Below are 21,910 nucleotides of genomic sequence, written 5' to 3'. Positions count from 1 at the left end.
TATGAATAATGAAATGATCAGCAATGTAGCCAACATTTATTGGTATATCAAATATATTGGTATATCAAATTTATTTTAATAAATAAAATTATCAAATAAATCTAAATTATAATTAAAAAAACTCCTCAGACCAATGACAAATGGAATGTCTATAGCATTCTAAGTTTAACTGAAGAGCACCATCATGTAATATCCCCAATTTAGTTATGGTAACATAGCCTCCAAAAGATGAAGATAATTCCACTGAATTACTGAAGTGACAGTGGGAGCAACTTTTGAATGTTGTACAACTTCTCAACTGCAACCAGTAAGCACGTGAATTATTGCTGTTTGTGACTTAGGGTCTGATGCCCTTACCCTTGAAGAAGTCTGTTATTTTTCACTGCTGGGCATCAAACTGACTTGCTAACTGTTACCATCACTAACTGGAAGTATACAAAGCCTTACATCCAGTTTTACTTTGTCTGTCTCTGTCTCTCTCTGTTTGCAGCTATTTATAGTTACATTTTGGGCATGAAATAGTTACTTAATATTCCTAACATATCCAGCCTATTGGTGTTATGAATTAGATTCTTCTTCCCCCTTCAGTGCAGAAAAAGCACTACAAAACCATTTAACACATTGAGGAAGTAATTATCTCCCAGTACACTGAAGGTGTGAAGGCAACTTCCCAAAGTGACATACAATTCCATGAATGATTAAGCCCTAGAAGAACCCTAGAATAACCTCTACTTCATCTTCCAGTTAAAAACAAAGGAATAATGTCCATTGTAAAATGAAACAAATTATGGGCATACCTTTTGACTGGAACAGAAAAAAAAAATTAGCTTATGGAGCATCTCAAAATACCTTAGTATTTCAAAGTAGTAATGTGAGGCACTGGACTTAAATGATCGGCATCATCCAGGGTATGAAAATTCTCTATTTAAATTAACCCCTGGTCAACAGCAAGGAAATAACTCAGTTTGAAAACTGGCAATAATTGGATTTTAAAAATTAAATAAATTTTAAAGTTTTAAATTAAATTTATTTTCCCAATTTGTATAGAAAACAAAGAAAATTGCAATTCTGACTTAATATAGACAATCCAGATACTCAAGGTCATACAATTGCTAAAGTTTTTATTGAACTCAGTTTGGTAGTAGTTTCCTTAAATTCAAATTGTGTCAGAACTACTCACATAATTAGATTTGGTTTATTAAGCTTGTAAATGCAGCAACAGCCCTTCCCCCCCACCCCACCCCACCCCCGCCACCATGAACGCCAGCTGCTCCTACTTTCTGCTTACCTTCTCTCATGCCTTCCATCTCCACCGTGGCTCCTCTATCTCCCTCCGAAGACAGTACAGGTAAGAATTCAGATAACTGGACGTTTCGCCCCCCAAGTTAGAATCTTCTACGTCATACATAAGACACGAAATGCAGCTACCTTCTCTTATGTAATAGTGGGGTTGGGGAGGGAACGCACTCTGATCCAAACAGTTTATGTCATTTTACTGTGAATGATCACCAGTTTCAAAACTTCCTCCCTTCAAATATCTATAACAAATACAATATATTTCTAACTGAAAGCCTACCTTTACTTGAAGCATGTAAAACTATTTGTATAGCCAATCATTCATACACACACACACACACACACACACACACACACATTCTCTATATACCTGAACGGGCTATTTCGATTTCTAATGTGGCAGAGAAACTCAATGTGCTTTTACTTTCTAATCTTCACATCAAATCAAATATGCACGTGTTAAACTCTGCTGTGAGGACTGTGTTACATAAGTTTCCTGTCAGCATCTCCAAACACTTCCCAATATCCTACACAGTGTTACTAACTCTAATTTAGAGCTAAATCTCTAAATTAGAAGGTCCACTAATTACGAACATACCTGAAAAACAATGAAGCAGCCAAAAGACACTACCTTACCCAGGACAAAGTTTTTTTCTTTTCTATTTTTCCTTTCCATTGGGTCCTTAAGTAAATAAAAGGCTCTCATCTTATACTTTTCAATGCCCTTGATCCCTACACAGTAGTGTTAGAAGACAGCTGGACAATCAACTTATTGTTTTCCTGAATCTGATACAAAATAGCCAAGTGTGGAGAGGCTTATAGTAAATTCAACCTCCAAAGAAAATTGTGTCAAATAAAAGCACACATAGCATGCTTTTCCAAATCCAGAAACACTTATTTTGGACATCAATTATTCTCATTTTCATGTTACCATTTTCCACAACTGTTTCACAGGTACCAGAAATTAGGATACTTTCTACAGTAATATACTACATTCAAAAAGAGAAGCAGTCTTCTACTTTACCTTTAAAAATAAGAGAATCTAAGCCCAATTCTAGAAAAGCAACTTCTGTCAAAAATTTGCTTTTCTGCATTAAGGAAAATAAAATTTGATTGAAACTGTATACTAATCACTTTGGATTTATATATAATTACCATTCTTTAAAAGTTGTAGAGCTGTATTTTTATTTTTCGGTCAAACTTGGGAACAAAAAAAGAAAGAACTGTGACCTCAACTAATAAATTACATCTTGAAATATACATGATCTTGTAGTACCCATGTTACTTCCAATGGTAACTGACACGCCCTGAATTGAACTGTGCCAGACAGTCCTATCTGTCCCATCGCTGACCAAACACTGCTTCTCTGTTTCTATTCATTATGTATTATAAGAGGTCCAAACACAGTCCAGTATGCAAGGAAAAAATTACAATTTTTATGACAGCAAAGTGATGCATTCAAGTTCCTTCTTGAACTATAACCCCGTCCATGAGCATTAACAGACATTTTTTGATAGAGCTAAAATTACGTTGGCTGCAAGCTTTTTACTCTAAGAACCTTCGGCACCCTTTCCTGCAGGCTTTCAAAAAACCCTCGTAAAAGTCAGGCACTATTCAAACCCTGCAAACCAAACTTGCCAAGAACCTCGTGCAATTATCTATAACCTTGGCTACACCGCCATCGGCCCGAAATTCACGGTCCTGGAGACCAATGCACCAAAATCCCAGAAGAAAGGCTATCTGAAGCCCGAACTGCCGGGCTTCCTCTCCGCCGCCCTCTCTGCCGCATGGAGAAAAGCAAGGGGAGGAGAGGAGTGGAGCGAGGCTCACCAGCTCCGAAGATGCTCCGGTGACCTCTGGCTGCTCGGCGAGAGCTGGACCGGGAAGGCGCTAGTTCTGACGCGGCGGGTCGTGTGGACTATGCCCCTGGTGCATTCCTCGCATTCCTGCACAATCTGTCGCCAGCCGAGGAGCCCGCGGTGCACGTTCCCCCCGGACACACACACCTGCTTACTGCTGCGCCCCGCGCGGCCACGGCCGCCGCGGCGCCTCTACTGCCCGAGCTCGCTGTCGCACTCAGCCAACACGCAGCCAAATCTCGGCCCAGCCGCTCACCCCCTCGCTTCCCGGGGGGGAAAAGGAGAGAGGCCTGAGCAGCCCCAGCGGCGGGCAGGGACACTCGTTCCGCCGGGGGGGGGGGAGCGGGTGGGAGGGTGCCGCAGCTCCTCTTCAACTCCTGGCAGGGAGAGAAGGAAGCGGCAGCGCAAGAGGGCAGCCGGGGAAGCTTGGGGCTGGAGAACCGGGAGGGGTGGAGCGTGAGGATAGGCGGTGAGGGGAGAGGGGCGCACTGGACTGGGCGGTGAGCAGCACCAGCAAGGAGCGCGGGGCTCAGAGGGCAAACACAAGACCGTACAGGCAGAAGGGACGTGGGAGGAAGGGGAGGGGGCCAAGAAGCGGGAGTTGGGGCTGGAGAGAGGGACGGACAGCCCCGAGGGCTGGAGAAGGCGGGCGCCCAGGGGTGTTGGGGGCGCGGAGCAGCGTGCCAGGCGGGCAGGAGCTGGGAAGCCTCCGAGCAGACGTCCAGGAGGGCTCGGCGTGGCACTCAAGTTTGGGGTTGGGGGCCCTTGATCCAAGAAGGCTAACGTGGGGAGGGGTCGTGCGCGGCATGTAGGGGATACCGAGGCAGAATAATCGCAGGGAAAAGCAAATGGAGGGTGAAACTTGTGCGCCTGCCGGGGGGAGGGGAGCAGGCAAGCTAGTGCGGGCAGAAACACGAGGCGGGGCAGGAAAGCCGAGGCGGCCGCGAGGCGGTGGGGACGGAGTAACGGGAGGGAGGCGCCCGTCTCCGTCTCCCTCCCTCCCTGCCCCGCGCCCCTCGCAGGCAGGTCTTGGCTCCGGCGCGACGGGGCGAGGGCCAGGGGTCTCGTGAGCAGGAGTCTCCGCGCCCTCCCGCGAGCCCGCGCACTTACTTTCCAGGTTAGGCAGCAGCCGTCGTCGCTCCGGGGATCAGGAACATCGGCGCCGAGGGGTGGCCGCTGCGGCACCCGAAAAAATTAAAAAAGTGCCGCGGCCGAGCGACTGCCCGCCCCTCCCTCCCCCTCCCGCCCCCTACCCCAAAGCGGCTCGCCCACCACCCCCGACGGCGGCGGTGGCCAACTTGCCCCTCTACCCCTTGCCCATGGTGCCGCCTCCGCGGCCGGCGTCGACGCGGACTCAGCCCCGGAGCCCCCTCTACTGCCCAGAGGCCGCCGCCGCCCGCCCAGCCGCCAGCCCGCCTGCCCAGCCAGAGCCAGGCTCCCGGGAACGTCAGCACGCCGCCGTCTCCGGACCTGCTCCCTGCCAATCCCATTGGTCGGAAGGAAAAGACTGGCCCTTCCCATTGGCCCGGCCCTCATATTGAACTGACCAATGGGAACTGAGGTTTCAGGTCGCCATAGAGACCGATGCCGTTAAGAGCTAGAGGGCCTGGAAACGGTGAGGAGTAAGGATGAAGGTATCTCTGGCTTTGGGCGCCGGAGGGGGAAGGGGAAAGAAGTACCGGGGGATTCCCGAGTGCTGGCTCTGAAATTGGGGCAGCTTTCGCTTTACCTTCCTGGCAACAGCAGCTGTGCATGGTAGGGTTTGTCCGTCGCGTCAAAGACAGGGACAGCTGAGCCCCTATACGAATCCTTGAGAGCCTGGGAGTGGGCGTTTCACTTTTCCTGCGACTGGGGAGTCCCTCAGCCTCTGCCCTTTGACCTTTGACATGTGTGCAGCTTCTGCTTCTCCAGGTGAGTTTGCACCCCATCCTTTAAATCATTGCTTCTTCCTGACGTCACTGATCCACATGAATTCTACTTGTTCTTCCCAACCACTCCCCCTTCCCTGGGGTGGATCTTGCCTCAAAATTTGGGGTCTGAAGACTTAAAGGAGACTCAAAGATGATTTCCTTTGGATGATATTTTGATGAGGAAACAGACTGACGTATTGTATGATGGATGTCATTGAGTCAATGCATGAGATAATGTGTTCCCCGCTTCCCAGAGAAAACCTCTAATCTCTCCATTGAAGGATATTTATTAAACACCCATCTGTGTGTACATTCTGCACTGTTAGCTTGACAGGTACATGGTCTTTCCCCTAAGAGTTTACAGGGTTGGGAAAGACACAGGTGATAGAGTTGATCCTGCATGTCTTCTGATAATTTCACAAGAGAGTAAAGGAAATAGATTACAGTTGATGGATTTTGTTTTCTAGGTGTTTTCCAGTTTAACTCTAAATTTGATAAAGAAATTAACTGAGACATGGAATCACACAAAAAATCTTGAGCTTTAATTACAAGTGCTTTGCTTTCATTTAAAGTCACTTTGTTCTAGTTTGTCAATAGCAATTGTTTTTTGTAAATAACTTTCATATTTAGATACTAGCTATTAAAATAGGACTTCATGAACATATTAGGCTTTTAAGCCTATTGCCTATGATATAATCATTGATATTCTTATGTTCCTTCTTTTTGGTGATTTTGCCATTTTTATACTAATTTCTTTAGAAAGAAGACTGTGTTTATGTTATTGCCCTTCAAGTTGGAGGGACCATATTGTGTGAAAATGCTGATAGGATTTTGGAAATTACAAATATTTTGTTGAGAGAAACAGATTAATATGTGTGCAAGCTACATATGTCTAACTACTGTCCTGAATTTTAAGTTGGATAATATGCTTTGCTTTTGGTTTTTATCTTACGATAATTGAAAATTACAAAAATAGATAAGAATTGTTAACCTGGTACCTTGATTAGAAAAACATCTTTTAAAAAAAAAAAAGAAAAGAAAAACATCTTTCACAACTTGTAGTAAAATTGAACATCGTTGATAATCCTGTGCAGGGTTGGACTGTGGAACAAAACAGCTGAACATGAGTGTTCCCCCTAAATATTTCCAGAACTGGGAAGAAATCAAAATTGGAAAAACATTGGAGTGCTGTCTCATGCCTTGCCGTCATGGAAATTAGCTCATCATGCTTTCAATTTCTTACTTTTGCTTTCTTTTTGGTGTTTGTTTATAGGAGAATAGAAAAAGTAAAATGCACATTTTTATAAATAATACTCATATTTAATGTACTCACAATATACCAATGACTTGGTTTTTTTTAATTTTTATAATCATGGAAGATGTGTCTAGTGGAAAGGAAAACATTGATATTTCCTTTTTCCTTGCCTTAGGCTAGCAAAGAAAGAAGAAAACAAGAACTAACTGATTTTTTTACTCCAGTAATCTTTTCTTTTTGCATTTTTCTCAGATCACATGTTTGATGAGTATTTTGATATTGTGTATTTCATGTTTGTAATGATTAAAATGTTACTAAAATCCACCATGAAAAATGTCCCTTAAAATGTTGTCAATCAACATTATTATTATTATTATTATTGGTAATTCTCATGCTTCAGTGAAAGGTTTCTTTTGAACTTGCTCCTGTACAACCAAGCATTGCTGGATAAAGAAATCACTTTGTTCCACTAAAAGTTTATGCTATCCAGACTTGGCTGGGTCTTCACTGATTCTCTAAATTCCTTTCCTCATCAGGAGGGTGATTATCCAGGATACTGATCCAAGGACATTATTCAGGGCACTTCTCCCATATCTGTCCTATTTCTGCTCTCCTCAGACCTCCAATCTACTTGGTCTTCTTCCAGTTCTGCAAGTGATCTTGCCTCCTACTTGACTGAGGCATCCACCACGAGGTTTCTCAACTTAACTTTCCTAAATCTCAGTCTCAATTTTCACACTTCATCACTTCCTTCAGTCCTGGCTGAGAAGGGTGACAGCCTTCTGTTCCAAGCTCACACTCTACTTGTGCTCCTAAACATTGGCCATCCTCCCACCCCAGAATTTTCCTCCATTGATTATAATTGCTCTCTTAGATCATGTGTTACATCCTCTCCTTCAAACTTTTTTTCCTACACCTTACAAATATCTGATCTTTGGTAACACCACTATCCTCCTCCCTCCATATCCATCTATAGGCTTTTCTTTTCACCAAGAAACAATTTGAAAGGAATTTCTTGCGGCTTCTATTTTTTCACTCCCAATGTTCTGCCCTTGAATACTACTCAAATGATTCTGAAGATTGTGCTCTTTGCCCTCAAAACCCTAACTCTTTTTGCCAATAAAGTTCTCCTCTACAAAAGTGCCCTTTACTTGCAAATTGCAATGCCTCAATTCCAGATTTCCAGTGAAGAGTAGAAACCATTGTCTCCCACCCCGAGGGTCCATAGAAATGCAAATTATTTACATGTGAAGGGGAAGCATTTCACCTGCTAGCCACACTACCTTGGTGGATCTAACTGCTGGGAAATTGAGATAGGAAGCAGGGCCTCTGCTCAGCTGACTGTGGGGCATCCTCAAGAACAAAAGTAAACAGCAGAAATCCACGGGAACTTTTTTTTTTTTTTTTTTTTTTTTTGCGTTATGTGGGCCTCTCACTGTTGTGGCCTCTCCCGTTGCGGAGCACAGGCTCCGGACGCACAGGCCCAGCGGCCATGGCTCACGGGCCCAGCCGCTCCGCGGCATGTGGGATCTTCCCAGACCGGGGCACGAACCCGTGTCCCCTGCATCGGCAGGCGGACTCTCAACCACTGCGCCACCAGGGAAGCCCGGGAACTTTTAAATTACTATCTCACTATCTCAGAAAGAAGTCAACCTGAACCTTTCATGATTATGAAAACTTTGTAACTTTCCAATGTTTGTTATTTTCACATTAGCCCATAATGACTAGTAGTGAATTTCTGACAAAGAATAGCAGAGGCAGCAAGGAAAAGAAAGAAGCAGGAACACTGTGTCTTTTCTCATTCTTGGATGCCTACAGAGGAGGTGGGAGCAGTTAAGATAAGAACTCCACAAACACACTGCTTGGGCGGGGTCGGGGGTGGTGGTGGTGGTGGTGGTGGTGGTGGTGTTTGTTTTTAAAAGGAATGTTAAAACAGAGGCAGGTGGCAAATGAGGGAAAGAGAGCAGTGGAATAAACTTGTCCTGGGAGAAGATGCTAGAGCTTAATAATAATTCTACTCAGGATTGCAGAATTGGCTGTATCCCACCTCCAGCACATTCTCTGAATATGCAAATCCTCCCCTGCCTTTAGAGGCTCAGCCAAATAAACCATTAAACCTGTAAAGCCTTTTCTGAAAATTTCCCTCTGGAGAGGATGATTTATGATTTAGTGTATTACCGTGGCGCTTAAAACTCTCTACCCCGTGGTGTAGTTATATAGTGTATGAGTCTTCTCTCCTAAAGGATCAGATAACATGTCATGGTCATGACCTTAGCCTCCATAGTGCCTTGGACTACTGAATTGCCTCCCACACTAAGAAAAGCCAACAGTCATGAATCCTTGTAGTCTTTGGAAGAATTTGACTTCCAACAGTGAAAAATTAGAATCAGTAATGTTGGGAGGTAATTAGAAAAAGATGGACTAGAGGTTCAGTGTGGAAAAGTGAGGTAATGTATGGCAGAACAGAGTAGAGGTTTCTGCCATGTAACCTGCTAAGAGAGAAAGGTCTCAGATCTCATCTCTACCAGGACCTATCTCCTCTATGAGGGAGGGGACCTGTGTGAAAAGAACTGGCTGCATGTGCTTTGGCTTGAAGTTATCATATTCAGAGCTAAGGCTATAAAATTCTGTATATTGGGGAAAGCAGTTGAAACTCAACTTTGTGAAGCAGTTTAAATAAGGGTTGCCTACATTTTTTCCATCTAAAGCATCCAGGTTGCTCTGTCTTTTGGAACACCATAGAATCATGCAAATTTAACAACTTCATAAAATCAGAAAGGCATCAAACATCTGGTAAGTATAATAGACATGTTTTCAAGAACCTATATGCATAGCCCTTGAAGTAAGCAGTCCTGCATACCTCATGACCTTTCATCTGGCCATGGAATCAACCCTGGTGGGGACCCAATACAAATGTAGCCAATCCATTGGCTGACCATTGACCCATAACCTATACTAATACCAATCAGATTTTTTTTCCCCTGGAAATTTGGAAATGAGAGACCAAGTGAGCCAGAGAGAACAGTTGCCTTGGTCCTAATGTTTTCTGGGTTTTTATTCTCCCCATGAAGACAGAATATAATTCATTTTTTAATTGTTCCTTGATATTTTTTAAAAATTAAATATACTTGACATATAACATTGTGTTAATTTAAGGTATACAGTGTGTTACTTTGATACATTTATATATTACAATATGATTGCCATTGTAGTGATATTTATCACATTACATAATTATATTGCACTATTGTCTATATTCGTTATGCTGTATATTAGATCTCTATGGCTAATTTGCCACTCATTGCAAGTTTGTAGCCTTAAATATGAATCATATTTCCCTACCCCCTATCCCCTCATAACCAGCATTTTACCCTGATTTTTAGAAGTTTGACTTTTTAGTTTATTTTTATTTTATTTATTTTTGGCCGTGCCACATGACATGTGGGATCTTAGTTCCCCAACGAGGGAGCGAACTCACACCCCCTGCATTGGAAGCGTGGAGTCTTAACCACTGCACCACCAGGGGAGTCCCGAAGTTTGACTTTTTTTAGATCCCACATATAAGTAATATCATACAGTACTTGTCTTTCTCTGTCTGAGTTATCTCACTTAGCGTAATGTGCTCAAGGTCCGTCCATGTTGTTGCAAATTGCAGGCTGTCCTCCTGTTTCATGGTTGAATAATATTCCATTGTGTATATATACAACATCTTTTTCATCCATTCATCTGCTTGATGGACATTTAGGATGTTTCCATATCTTGGCTGTTGAGAACAATGACCCAATATACATGGAAGTGCAGATATCCCTTTGAGAGATTTGTTACTTATAATCACCCTTAACCCATTCTTTTCCTGTTTTGCCTTTAGTGAGTCTTTGTTCTTTACAATCAACAGGTGTCACTAAAATATTATGCAAATATTTACAACAAAACAAAGCACACATTATGACCATCATATTGGACTATGAAGAGCAACAGTCTAAAAATTTCTAAATTTCTATTCTTCGTTAGAATAGAAAATGAATGATCTGTCTAGTTCCAAATATTGCCAACCTAATTTAGGTAAAAGAGCTTTACTTAGTGTGGTGTCTATTCCTCCCCACTTCCCAAAGAGCCTTATATTCCTTAACTCTCAGTTTTCCTCCTTTGAAGTTGGGAGCAAGAGAAGAACTTTGAGAAGAGGAGCAGCATGATTCCTTTTTCAGGGTAGAGTGATTTTACCACACCACTGGTATGGGAAGAAAGTATTAGAATTCATATTATAATTTATATTATTTTTTAGGAACATTTATACTGATTTTTTAGGAAAGAGGCTAAAAATTAAAAATAAGATAGGAAAATTTATCAGAGACACTAGTAGCCCCACAACTCAGGAAAACAGATTCTGAAGTTCCAGTAATTATTGTTTTAATAAAACATCTCAGGAGGAAAACCAGACTCCATCCAAAATTTTTACAGTGTTTTATGTAAAATATCTAGTTTTCAACAAAAAATTATGAGACATCTAAAAAAACAGAAAACTGTGACCAAATTCAGGAAAATAAGTAGCCAATAGACAGGCTGAGTGAGCCCACTTGTTGAATTTAGTAGACAGGTAATCCAAAACACCTACTATAAATATGTTTAAAAACTTAAAGGAAAAATGACTTAACAAATGGGGACTCTCAGTAGAGAAATAGAGATTGTTTTTTAAAAAAAGGAACTAAAGGGAAATTCTAGACCAACAGAAACTATCCAGTATGAAAAAGAAATTTTAAAATATTGAGAAAAAATGAACTGAGCCTCAGAAACTTGTGGGACAGCTGTGAGTAAAAGAAGGAAAGGAAGACTAGAAGGATGCATAAAAAAATATTTGAAGAAACAGTGGCCTAAAACTTCCCAAATTTTACAAAAATTTTAATCTATAGATCCAAGAAACACAGTAAATCCTGAGTAGAGTAAACATAAGGAGACCCACTAGCATGGGTACATCATAGACTGCTGAAAGACAAAGATGAGAAAGTTTTGAAGCAAAAATAGAATAACAATTCATCACATATAAGGGAACCACAATAAAGTTAACAGCTGACTTCTTATCAAAAACAAGGGAAACCAGAGGGTGGTGGAAAGACATATTCAAAGTGCTGAGAGAAAAAAGCATGTCAATCAAGTTTTCTTTATCTAGCAAAACTGTCAAAAATGAAGGTGACAGTCCTCATAAATGAACCTATATTGGAAGTATGCTAATTACTGACAGAACCCACATGTCTACCACCTTTGAGTGAAGCCCAAAGCAAAAGAAGGCAGTCAGACAGATATAGGGCACCTGGCAAGTCAACAATCTCCATTTGAAAAGCAGATCTTGACTCAGTGCCAACCCTGGAACATCAAATGATCACCACATTAAAATACTGTTTAAAATATTAGATTTGAAGTTCTCCTAAAATAAATTCAGGGAAAATATGACCTCATCATTTTTCTTAACTAAAGAGCTCTTTGTCTGCTTCATAGAGGTGACAATAAGCTGACCAGAGCAATCGGGAGAGAAAAGCAAGAGCTCTCCCTCATCCTGTTCTCTGACCATGGCAGCCAGCCCTTTCCATCTCTGGACCACTGTTTTCTTTACACAATAGGTCAACTAACTGTCATCACAGTTGGTTACAGCTTCTATGCATCTCTGGGGTTGAGCTGGGGAATCAGGTAAACAGGACCTGCTAGTACATCCTCTGTCAGGAAACAGAAGTCAAGAACTGCCATATTTTTCTGTAGTTTAATAGAGATTTTTTAAAATAAGAAAAAAATGAAGATGAAAATAGATGAAGAAAAAGCAATTGACAAGATCTAATACCCATTCATGATGAAAATGCTAAAAAACTATCAATAGAAGGGAATTTCTTCAATACGACAAAGTGCATTTATGAAAAGCCTACAGCTAACATCACATTTATGGTGAAGGCTGAATGATTTCCCCCTAAGACTGAGAATAAAATGATGTCCACTCTCATCTCTTTAACATTTCACTGGAAGTTTTAGCCATTGTAATAAGGAAAGAAAAATAAAAGCATATAGGTTGGAAAGGAAAAATTAAAGCTCTCTTTATTCACAGATGACATGATCTATGCATGAAAATCTAAAGAATATACAAAAAAAGAGTAATACTAGAAGTGATAATAAATTTAGCGAAGTCACAAGATATAAGAACAATATACAAAAATCAGTTGAATTTTTATATGCTAAGAAATAGCAAATTGAAAATGCATTTAAGAAAACAATTCCATTTATGATAACATGAAAAAGAGTATAATACTTAAGAATAAATTTTAGAAAAGAAATATAAAACCTCTGACTATTGATTCAGTGTGATCCCTATTAAAATCCCAGCAAACACTTTTTGTAGAAGTTACAAGCCAGTCTTCAAATGGACAAACATAGGAACAAGAACATCAAAACAACAACAAAGTAGGAGGAATTATAACATCCAATTTCAAAAGTTACAATAATAGAATATAATATTGGCATAATGATAGCTGTTCAGATCAATGAAATAGAATAAAAGGTACAGAAATAAGCCCTTACATTCATGGTCAATTAATTTTCAACAAAGATGCCAAGGTAGTTCAATGGGGAAAGGGATGTCTTCTCAAGAAATGCTGCTAGGATAATTCAACATTCATGTGCAAAATAATGAACTTATACTCTTAATTTATACCATACAGAAAAAATAACTAAATATGCATCATAGACCTAAGAACTAAAATTATAAGATTTCTGGAAGAAGACGTAGTACAAAATCTCTGTGATCCATGCTTTAGGCAAAGATTCCTTAGATATTACACTATATCATGATCCATAAAAGAAGAAATTGATAAATTGGACTTTATAGAAAATTGTTTTGTTCTTCAAGAGGCATCAGTAAGAAAATGAAAAGACAAGCCACAGACTGGGAAAAAATATTTGAAAAGCAGAATCTGATAAAGGGCTTGTGTCAGAATATATAAAGAACTTCTAAACATCAAAAATAAGGCAAACAGGGCTTCCCTGGTGGCAAAGTTGTTAAGAATCCACCTGCCAATGCAGGAGACACGGGTTCGAGCCCTGGTCCAGGATGATCCCATATGTCACGGAACAACTCAGCCCATGCGCCACAACTACTGAAGCCCGTGCACCTAGAGCCCGTGCTCTGCAACAAGAGAAGCCACCATAATGAGAAGCCCATGCACCGCAATGAAGAGTAGCCCCCGCTTGCCGCAACTAGAGAGAAAGCCCACGCACAGCAACGAAGACCCAACGCAGCCAAAAATAAATAAATAAATAAATAAGTTCTTTAAAAAAAGGCAAACAAATCAATTTTTTTAATGGACAAAATATTTGAATAGATATTTCACCAAAAAGTTATACAAAGTGGTTAATAACCAAATGAAAAGATGTTCAACATCATTAGGGAAATGCACATTAAAACTGCAATACAATACCACTATACAACTACTAGAATAAGCATAAGGCAGAAGATTGACAATACCAAGTGATTACAAGGATGTGGAAAAACTGTAACTGTCATAAATTGCTGGTTGCTATACCCACTTCGGAAAACTGTTTGACAGTTTCTTTAAAATATAAACTTACCATATGATCCAGCAATTCTACTTCTAGAAGTCTCCTCAAGAGAAATAAAAACATATGTCCAAACAAAGACTTTTTACATGAATTATTACAGTAGTATTTGTAATAGGGAAAAACTGAAATAATTCAAATTTCCGTCAAATAATGATTAGATAAAATGCTGTGTAATGGAATACTATTTAACAATAAAAATAATGAACTACTGATATATGTTACAATATGGATAAACCTCCAATATATTATGCTAAGACGAAAAAATCCAGCCACAAAAGACCACACTTCCAAAAAAGGAAAATAGAGACAGAAAGCAGGTCAGTGATTACCTTATGCTGGGATGGGAAGACTGATTGCAAGTGGTTATGACAGAACTTTTTCAGGTGATTGAAATGTTCTAGAAATAAATGGTGGTGATGGTTGTACAACTATACATTTTTTTTAATGTTATTTATTTTTTATATTTATTTTTGGCTGTGCTGGGTCTCTGTGGCTGCTCACAGGTTTTCTCCAGTTGGCGGTGAGCAGTGGCTACTCTTCGTTGTGGTGCATGGCCTTCTCATTGCGGTGGCTTCTCTTGTTGCGGAGCACGGCCTCTAGGCGCATGGGCTTCAGTAGTTGTGGCATGTGGGCTCAGTAGTTGTGGCTCATGAGCTCTAGAGCACAGGCTCAGTAGCTGTGGCGCACGGGCTTAGTTGCTCCGTGGCATGTGGGATCTTCCTGGACCAGGGCTCGAACCCATGTCCCCTGCATTGGCAGGCAGATTCTTAACCACTGTGCCACCAGGGAAGCCCTGCAACTATACGTTTACTAAAAATAATTGCACTGCACACTTATAATGGATGTATCTTTATGGAATGTCAGTTAGATCTCAATAAAGCTATTACAAATAAAAACATTTTAAAATGGCATAAGCACATCATCTTAAAACTCTCATATATGAGCACTTAGTAAATTTGGAAACAATTTTCTAACATGATTGAAAATCTTCCAAATGCATGTTAGCAGATTTAGACCCCATTTGTTAAACGTTAAAGGGGAAAAAAAAAAGAAAAAAGAAAAAAACTTTGCAAGGAAAATGATTGATATCAGGGAAGTCAGAAAATTACTAGAGAAAAATACTAAGCTACAACCTTTGTATAATTAGTGGATGAAATTGAAATTTAAGTATCATAATTGAGTACATGAAGCCAATTTTGCACTTCTTCCATATCTCATTGTGGTATCTATTTTAACTATTATAGTCCTTATAGCTAAGTATGGGAATAAACTGACCTTAGACTTTGAACCCTGTATGATCCAGTATTAAACCAAGATTTTCAAGGTAATACATTTTTAATCACATAACTCTCACTAAAATCTACTAAAATTATCAATACTATATAACTTTTTTGTATTTATGGATTTATCTGTATTTGTGTTTTACAATTTACATGTTAGTACAATATTATACTTAAAGAATTTATAACAATTATTTTATATGTACTTGCAAAAAATGCTTATTAATGGAGGGTGTGTTGGAGAATGTTTAGGGACCTTAGTTTTAGTAGAATATCTTTAAAGTGTACATTCTTTCCCTCCTGTTTTGGTTTGTTTGCTTTTGTTTTTTTAGTTTTTCTCTCCTGTCTTCCGCAGGTAGTAGAAATAAGTCTTTGGAAGATGACATTCAAATCTAAACTTTTGAGGTTTTGTCTTAAAGATCACTCGGATCATTTGTCCCCAGTAAATCACATTTAAATCTCTAACATCATTAGAGATGCTGATCATTATGGTCATCCAACCTGGGAGAGGTCAGTGAAGTCTTGAGTGGTACTGAGACAAGTATTATTCTTTTGACACATCCAAATGGCTTGAAAGTGAGACATAAATAACAACACAATGGAAAGAAAGCAAAGGAAATTGCTGTAGAGAACGTGAGAAAAGAAAAAAATTCCACCCACACAGAATTAATGCATTTTTATGATCAATAGAAAACCTGATTTCAAAATCCTAGGCTTTCAATGATCTATTATTTAGCACGGGAAATGTCACTTTTTCACTGCCTCTGCCCCACATCTATGAAAATGAGACAATACACTTCTCCATTCTTAATACACTTCTCTATTCTCACCTTTTTTAAACTTAAAAAAATGTAAAATATGCAAACTTCTGAATTTTTAGTATGAGCATGCTACTGTACCTATAGCTGACCATAAACACAAGGGTCTTTGACATCTAAGAGTTTACCTCAGAAAAGGCCTCTTTATTTCTACTTTATGTCAATTTTTCTTTTTTCATCCTTCCTTCTATTTGTTAATATTAGGTAAAAATTTCTTTATTAATTGACATAGTCTGAAATACCATAGGTAGCATAATCATTAGCATTTTATGAACTTCTAATAAATCTCCATTTGTTGAAGCCACTATAAACAATTTTCTTTACAAGCTTATGTTAGGTGGTATATCATAATTTCATTGGTCAAATACACTTAAATTCAATATTTAATCTACTGTTTATTTCAATTGCCAGTTTTCTAAACTATAGAATTTTAGAGCTGAAAGAACCTTTGAAATTACAAACCAGCATAAAAACTGGCTGTACAGCTAGCCTAAGACTCCTTCTGAATTCAGTCTCTCTAATAAGAAATCAATACGATTTAGATATTTTACTGTGTTTGCTGTATACTATTTGTGTGTGACTCATTTTCCAAAACTAAAAAAGTCAATTTTAAAATGTTTATGCGGAAAGAATACTAGGGGAAAATATGCATTTATATCAAAAGTACTCTTTCTTGCATTTATAAATGACTATGCTGCTCTCCCACAATATTATTTGACTATTGAGAATATAACTTCAGGGACTTTGTATTTAATTTCCAATATGTATACACTGTAGCTATTTTTTATGTTCTTGAAATTGAGTCAAAACCTATTGACCATCACCTCTGTATTTTGAAAGCTGACAAATTGTGTTTGATATAGTTGGTGGAAGGGCACTGAGCTCAAAGTTAGGAGATATGGTTGGGCTTTAGCCTTGTCTATGCTACCTGCTTCTTCAAGTCTTGGACAAAGCATTTAATCTCTCTGTCCCTGTGTTTACTGATCTATAAAATGTATCAGACTAAAATCTGTTCCGGGCTTACGTTAATTCACATGTAAAATGACATACTGCATGATGTCATTCTAAATCTTGGCTTTGTTTTCTTTTGAAAGAAGTTTGCCACAAATGTTTCTCACTTTGCCTTAGCCCTTAAGTCTATTTCCACCACGCTCTTTCTTTTCGTTTTTCCATAAACTAGTATTTTGAATAGACTTCTTTTTCCTGTTCAAGATCTCTCTCTTCCCTTAACTTCCGCTTCTATCTTGTCTTCCTTTCTTTCCCTCTAGCACCTTACCCTTAACCTAACAAGGAAGGAGCTGTTTACTAAAATAAAAATGACAGAAGTCCACTTCTCTGTGTGTTGAGGAGCACCACCACCTATGCTTTGTCTCCATTCCTGAGAGAGAGTAGAATACAGAAGGCAGTTAGGTCCATGGGCTTTAGAGCCACACTGCCTGGGTGTGCATCTGGTCTCTGCCACGCAGCAGCTGTATGATCTTTGACCTTAGTTTCCCACTCCGCAAAATAGGAGAAACTGTTAACGAAATATTATTGTGAGGATTAAATGAATCAAAATAGATAAAGCTCCTAGGATAGTGCCTGGCTAGGAGAAATTGCTACATAAATGTTGGTGATTATTTCACCCGGCTACATAGACCCTCATAAAATGGTAATCACTTCAGCACAGGGTAGAAGAGGAAAGGTAAAGCTGAGGCAGGGGAATGTACATGGGAGAGTGGAATGGTGTGTTCTTACAGTTCTGGGCCTTTTGCAACAACTCTTTATTCCCTACTTCCATCCTCCTGGGATGTAAATGTTAGGCAAAAGCGTGATGAAGAGGAAGACTGGCCTTTCATTTAATTTGCAGGAATGGCTACCTATGGCAACTTTTTCTTCAAGTAAATTATCTGTTTGAAATGTGATTTTTTTTTGTTTTCTTCCATAATTCAGAACTGCATGCCATAATTATTATACTCTAAGACATCAAAGAAAAAAGCCCAGGAATTGTCTTTTGGGCAGACCTATTTATGTAATACTCCATTTGAGAAAAAACACTGGAGAAAACTGTTCTTAGCAAAGAATGTTAATTGATGAAAACATTTCTTTGCTAACAATCTAAGAGAAGCAATCTGTTCTTAGCTCTTTCAAACCACAAAACAGATTTAGCTATTCATGAACAAAAGCCAATTATTTATTTTCAATACTACCTTTAACAAGTCTTTGTTTTTGATAATGGTTTTTTTCCTATTCTTCATCAAAGCAGGTTTTTAATGTATAACAGTTCTTTTAATCAGGAAAAGGCAGCCAAATCTAACAAGATTCTAATTTGGGTGCAAAGTATATTTTCCACCTCAATATTTAACCCTATGATATTTTTTAAAGGGGGTGCTTATTCATTTTGATTACGGAGTCACATTGTATCTAATATTCTGTAGAACAAGCATAACAAATATGTCATATAAAAAATAAAAACGCAGGCTTCCCTGGTGGCACAGTGGTTGAGAGTCCACCTGCCGATGTAGGGGACACGGGTTCGTGCCCCGGTCTGGGAAGATCCCACATGCCGTGGAGCGGATAGGCCCATGAGCCATGGCTGCTGAGCCTGTGCGTCCAGAGCCTGTGCTCCACAACAGGAGAGGCCACAACAGTGAGAGGCCCACATACCGCAAAAATAAATAAATAAATAAATAAATAAATAAATAAATAAATAAAAACGCAAGTAAAGATTTTGACTGGTAAGAAGCCAAAATTCTATAGTATTTAGAAAATTATAATATTGCACATAACCGGTGAACATGGGAGAGATTGAATCTGGATAAATCAATGAATATTTTACTCTTCCTCACTCTCTCCTAGGATGGAGAGAAAACATGATACTAAACAGTATTGACAAAAAATTACTTAGAACATATACTTTTTCAGATCATAGATACTGTGTTTTAACCTCAAAAAGAAATATATCAACAAAAGAAGGAATTAAAATTCCTAAGACATAGGATGTCACATAGCAAAGAATTTGCTTTTTAATAAAACATCTTAAGCATATTTTTATTTCAAATACTAACATAAGAGAAAATTGCATGTATATGTAAGAAATTGATATACAACAAATAACAACAACAAAAAACAAATGACCTGATTAAAAAATGGGCAGAGGAACTGAATAGACAGTTTTCCAAAGAAGACATACAAATGGCCAAGAGGTACATGAAAAGATGCTCAGCATCACTAATCATCAGGAAAATGCAAATAAAAACTACAGCAAGCTCTCTCCTCACACCTATTAGAATGGCCATCATCAAACCGACAAGAAATAACAAGTGCTGGCAGGATGTGGGAAAAAAAAAAAGAACTCTTGTACACTACTGGTGAGAATGTAAATTGGTACAGCTACTATGAAGAATAGTATGGAGGTTCCTCAAGAAATTAAAAACAGAACTACCATATGATCCAGCAATTCCACTTCTAGGTATATATCTGAAGAAATGAAATCCCTATCTTGGAAAAAATATCTACACTCGCCAATTTCATTGCAACAGTATTTACAATAGACAAGACATGGAAACAACCTAAGTGTCCATCGATGGATGAACGGATAAAGAAGATATGGTATATGTATACAATATGAAATTTTATTCATCCATAAAAAAGAAGGAAATTTTGCCATTCATGATTTTGCTAAGTGAAATAAGTCAGACAGAGAAAGACAAATACTGTATGATATCACTTATATGTGGACTCTAAAAAAAACCCAAACACATAGATATAGAGGACAGATTGGTCAGTTGCCAGAGGAAGGGGTAAGTGAGAGTGGTCAAAATGGATGAAGGTGTTCAAAAGGTACAGACTTTCAGCTATAAGGTAAATAAGTACTGGGGATGTAACATACAGCATGGTGATTAAAGTTTAAAACAACGTATTGTATATTTGAAAGTTGCTTAGAGGGTAGATCTTGAAAGTTAACACATATGCATACACAGAATTTGTAACTATATGAGGTGATAGATGTTAACTTATATTGTGGTAATCATTTCACCATCTATTCGTATATCAAACCTTCATACTGTATACCTGAAACAAATAAAATGTTATATGTCAATTATATCTCAGCAAACCTGGAAAAATGGTAAATTTTATGTTATATATCTTTTACCACATTAAAAAATCATATTATCACTCCTACTAATAAAAAGAAGCTACAATTACATTGAAAAAGGAAAGAAATCAATAAACCTCTCAGGATATATAAGGCAACTAAATCTGAGCTTATTTTGCAACATTTAAATTAGATATTTCTGATTTATTTTAGATTTTTTGGTGTGATACTTTAGAAATGTTATGGTTAATATAATTAGTTCTGAGAATCTCTTAATTTTGCTTCTTATGTATCGTGCATTTAGATCTTCATAGTTAACTTTGGTAAACTGACAGCTTTAGAAATGAAAATTTCATTTTTACAAAGACCCACAGAAAAGATGTTGAAAATTGTCCTAGTTTGTCCAGACTTGAGACTCTATGCTAATCCACTCACCTCTGGATTATAATAATACTTCAGATTCTGCTTCAGGCTCTCTTTCCATGAAATCATTGGTCTGTCTGCCTATATAGCATATAGGGGGTGATTTTCATTGTAAAGTGTGTTGGATTTACTTTTTAATAGACTATTGAACAGCCATCAGATAAAAACAACTCAGATATGAGCAGCCTGGAATAAGTTTGTGGTTGTTTTAATTTGTACAATAATAGCTAACATTTACATATCAATTACTGTGTGCCTGACACAGTTGTAAGCACTTCATATAATTTCATTCAGTCTCTATAAGAATGATACGAGGTAGGTATACTATTATTATCCTCACTTTATAGTAAATTATGGCACAGATAGTTACTTAAATTGTCCAGAATTACTCAGCTACTAAGTGTCAGAGCTAGGATTTGAACCCTGGTTTTCTGCTTCTGGAGTCCATCATTATAAACAATATATTCATGAAAGACTTAGAATTGAGTTTCTAATTTCCAAATTATTCAGTTTCCTGGTGAATCTTTATCATTTTTCCTGTTTCACATTTTCTCTATCTTTTAATATTGAACATTAGGATAGAAATGAGGTGTATTACTTTAAAATCAACTTTACTGTGATATAATTTACATAAAGCAAAGTGTACCTATTTCAAGCATAGTTTGATGAGTATTGACAAATCAATCACCCATCTAAGCACCAAAAGAATCATTTCCATCCCTTCAAAAATTTCCCTCACTGCCCCTTCTGAGGCAAGCATTGATCTGCTTTTGTCATTTTAGATTAGATTTATTTCACATAAATGGAATCATACAACAGGTAGTCTTTTGTGTCTGACTTCCTTCATCAGCAGAGTGATTTGAGACTAAGCCATACTGTGTGTATTATTAGTTTATTCCTTTTTATTGCTGAGTATTATTTCTTTTTATGTATATACCACAAATTGTTTATTCATCTACCTGTTATGAACATTTGAGTTGTTTCAGTTTTTGGTTATTACAAGTAAGCTGCAATGAACATTTGTGTACAAGTCTTTGTGGAGTCATGTTTTGTTTCTCTTGGACTTGCTGAGCCTATGTTAGTTTTATGTTTAGATGTTTAAGAAACTGCCAGTTTTCCAAAGTAGCTATACCATTTTACACCCCCAACAGCAATGTATGAAGTTCCAGTTGCTCCACATTCTTGTCAACACTTGGTATTGTCAATACAGTTGACACTGAAGAGCAAGGGTTTGAACTTCAAGGATCCACTTATGTGTGGATTTTTTTCAGTTGTATATACTACTGCAGTACTATACTGTCTGCAGTTGGTTGAATCCACAGATAGGGACCTTGGAGGGTCAACTCTAAGTTACACACAGGTTTTCAGCTATGCAGAGGGCTGGTGTCCCTGACCCCT

The 21,910-nt window shown here is 38.5% G+C and overlaps 1 protein-coding gene across 2 annotated transcripts in view; it reads left to right on the top strand.

Annotated features, from left to right (window-relative positions):
• Positions 1-5,041: 5,041 nt before the first annotated feature.
• The window catches only part of CCDC148 (coiled-coil domain containing 148), a gene marked incomplete at both ends in the record, with an annotated part of 272,157 nt that continues 255,288 nt past the window's right edge, over positions 5,042-21,910 (top strand). For both annotated transcript variants that reach the window (XM_079709817.1, XM_079709816.1), the window contains one exon: positions 5,042-5,066. In XM_079709817.1, coding sequence (XP_079565943.1) covers positions 5,042-5,066 — 25 coding nt within the window. The remainder of the gene's footprint in view (positions 5,067-21,910) is intronic.

This window comes from Hyperoodon ampullatus, assembly GCF_949752795.1.
Source record: "Hyperoodon ampullatus genome assembly, chromosome: 8".
NCBI lineage: Eukaryota > Metazoa > Chordata > Mammalia > Artiodactyla > Ziphiidae > Hyperoodon > Hyperoodon ampullatus.
This window is presented reverse-complemented; position numbering and strand designations above follow the sequence as displayed.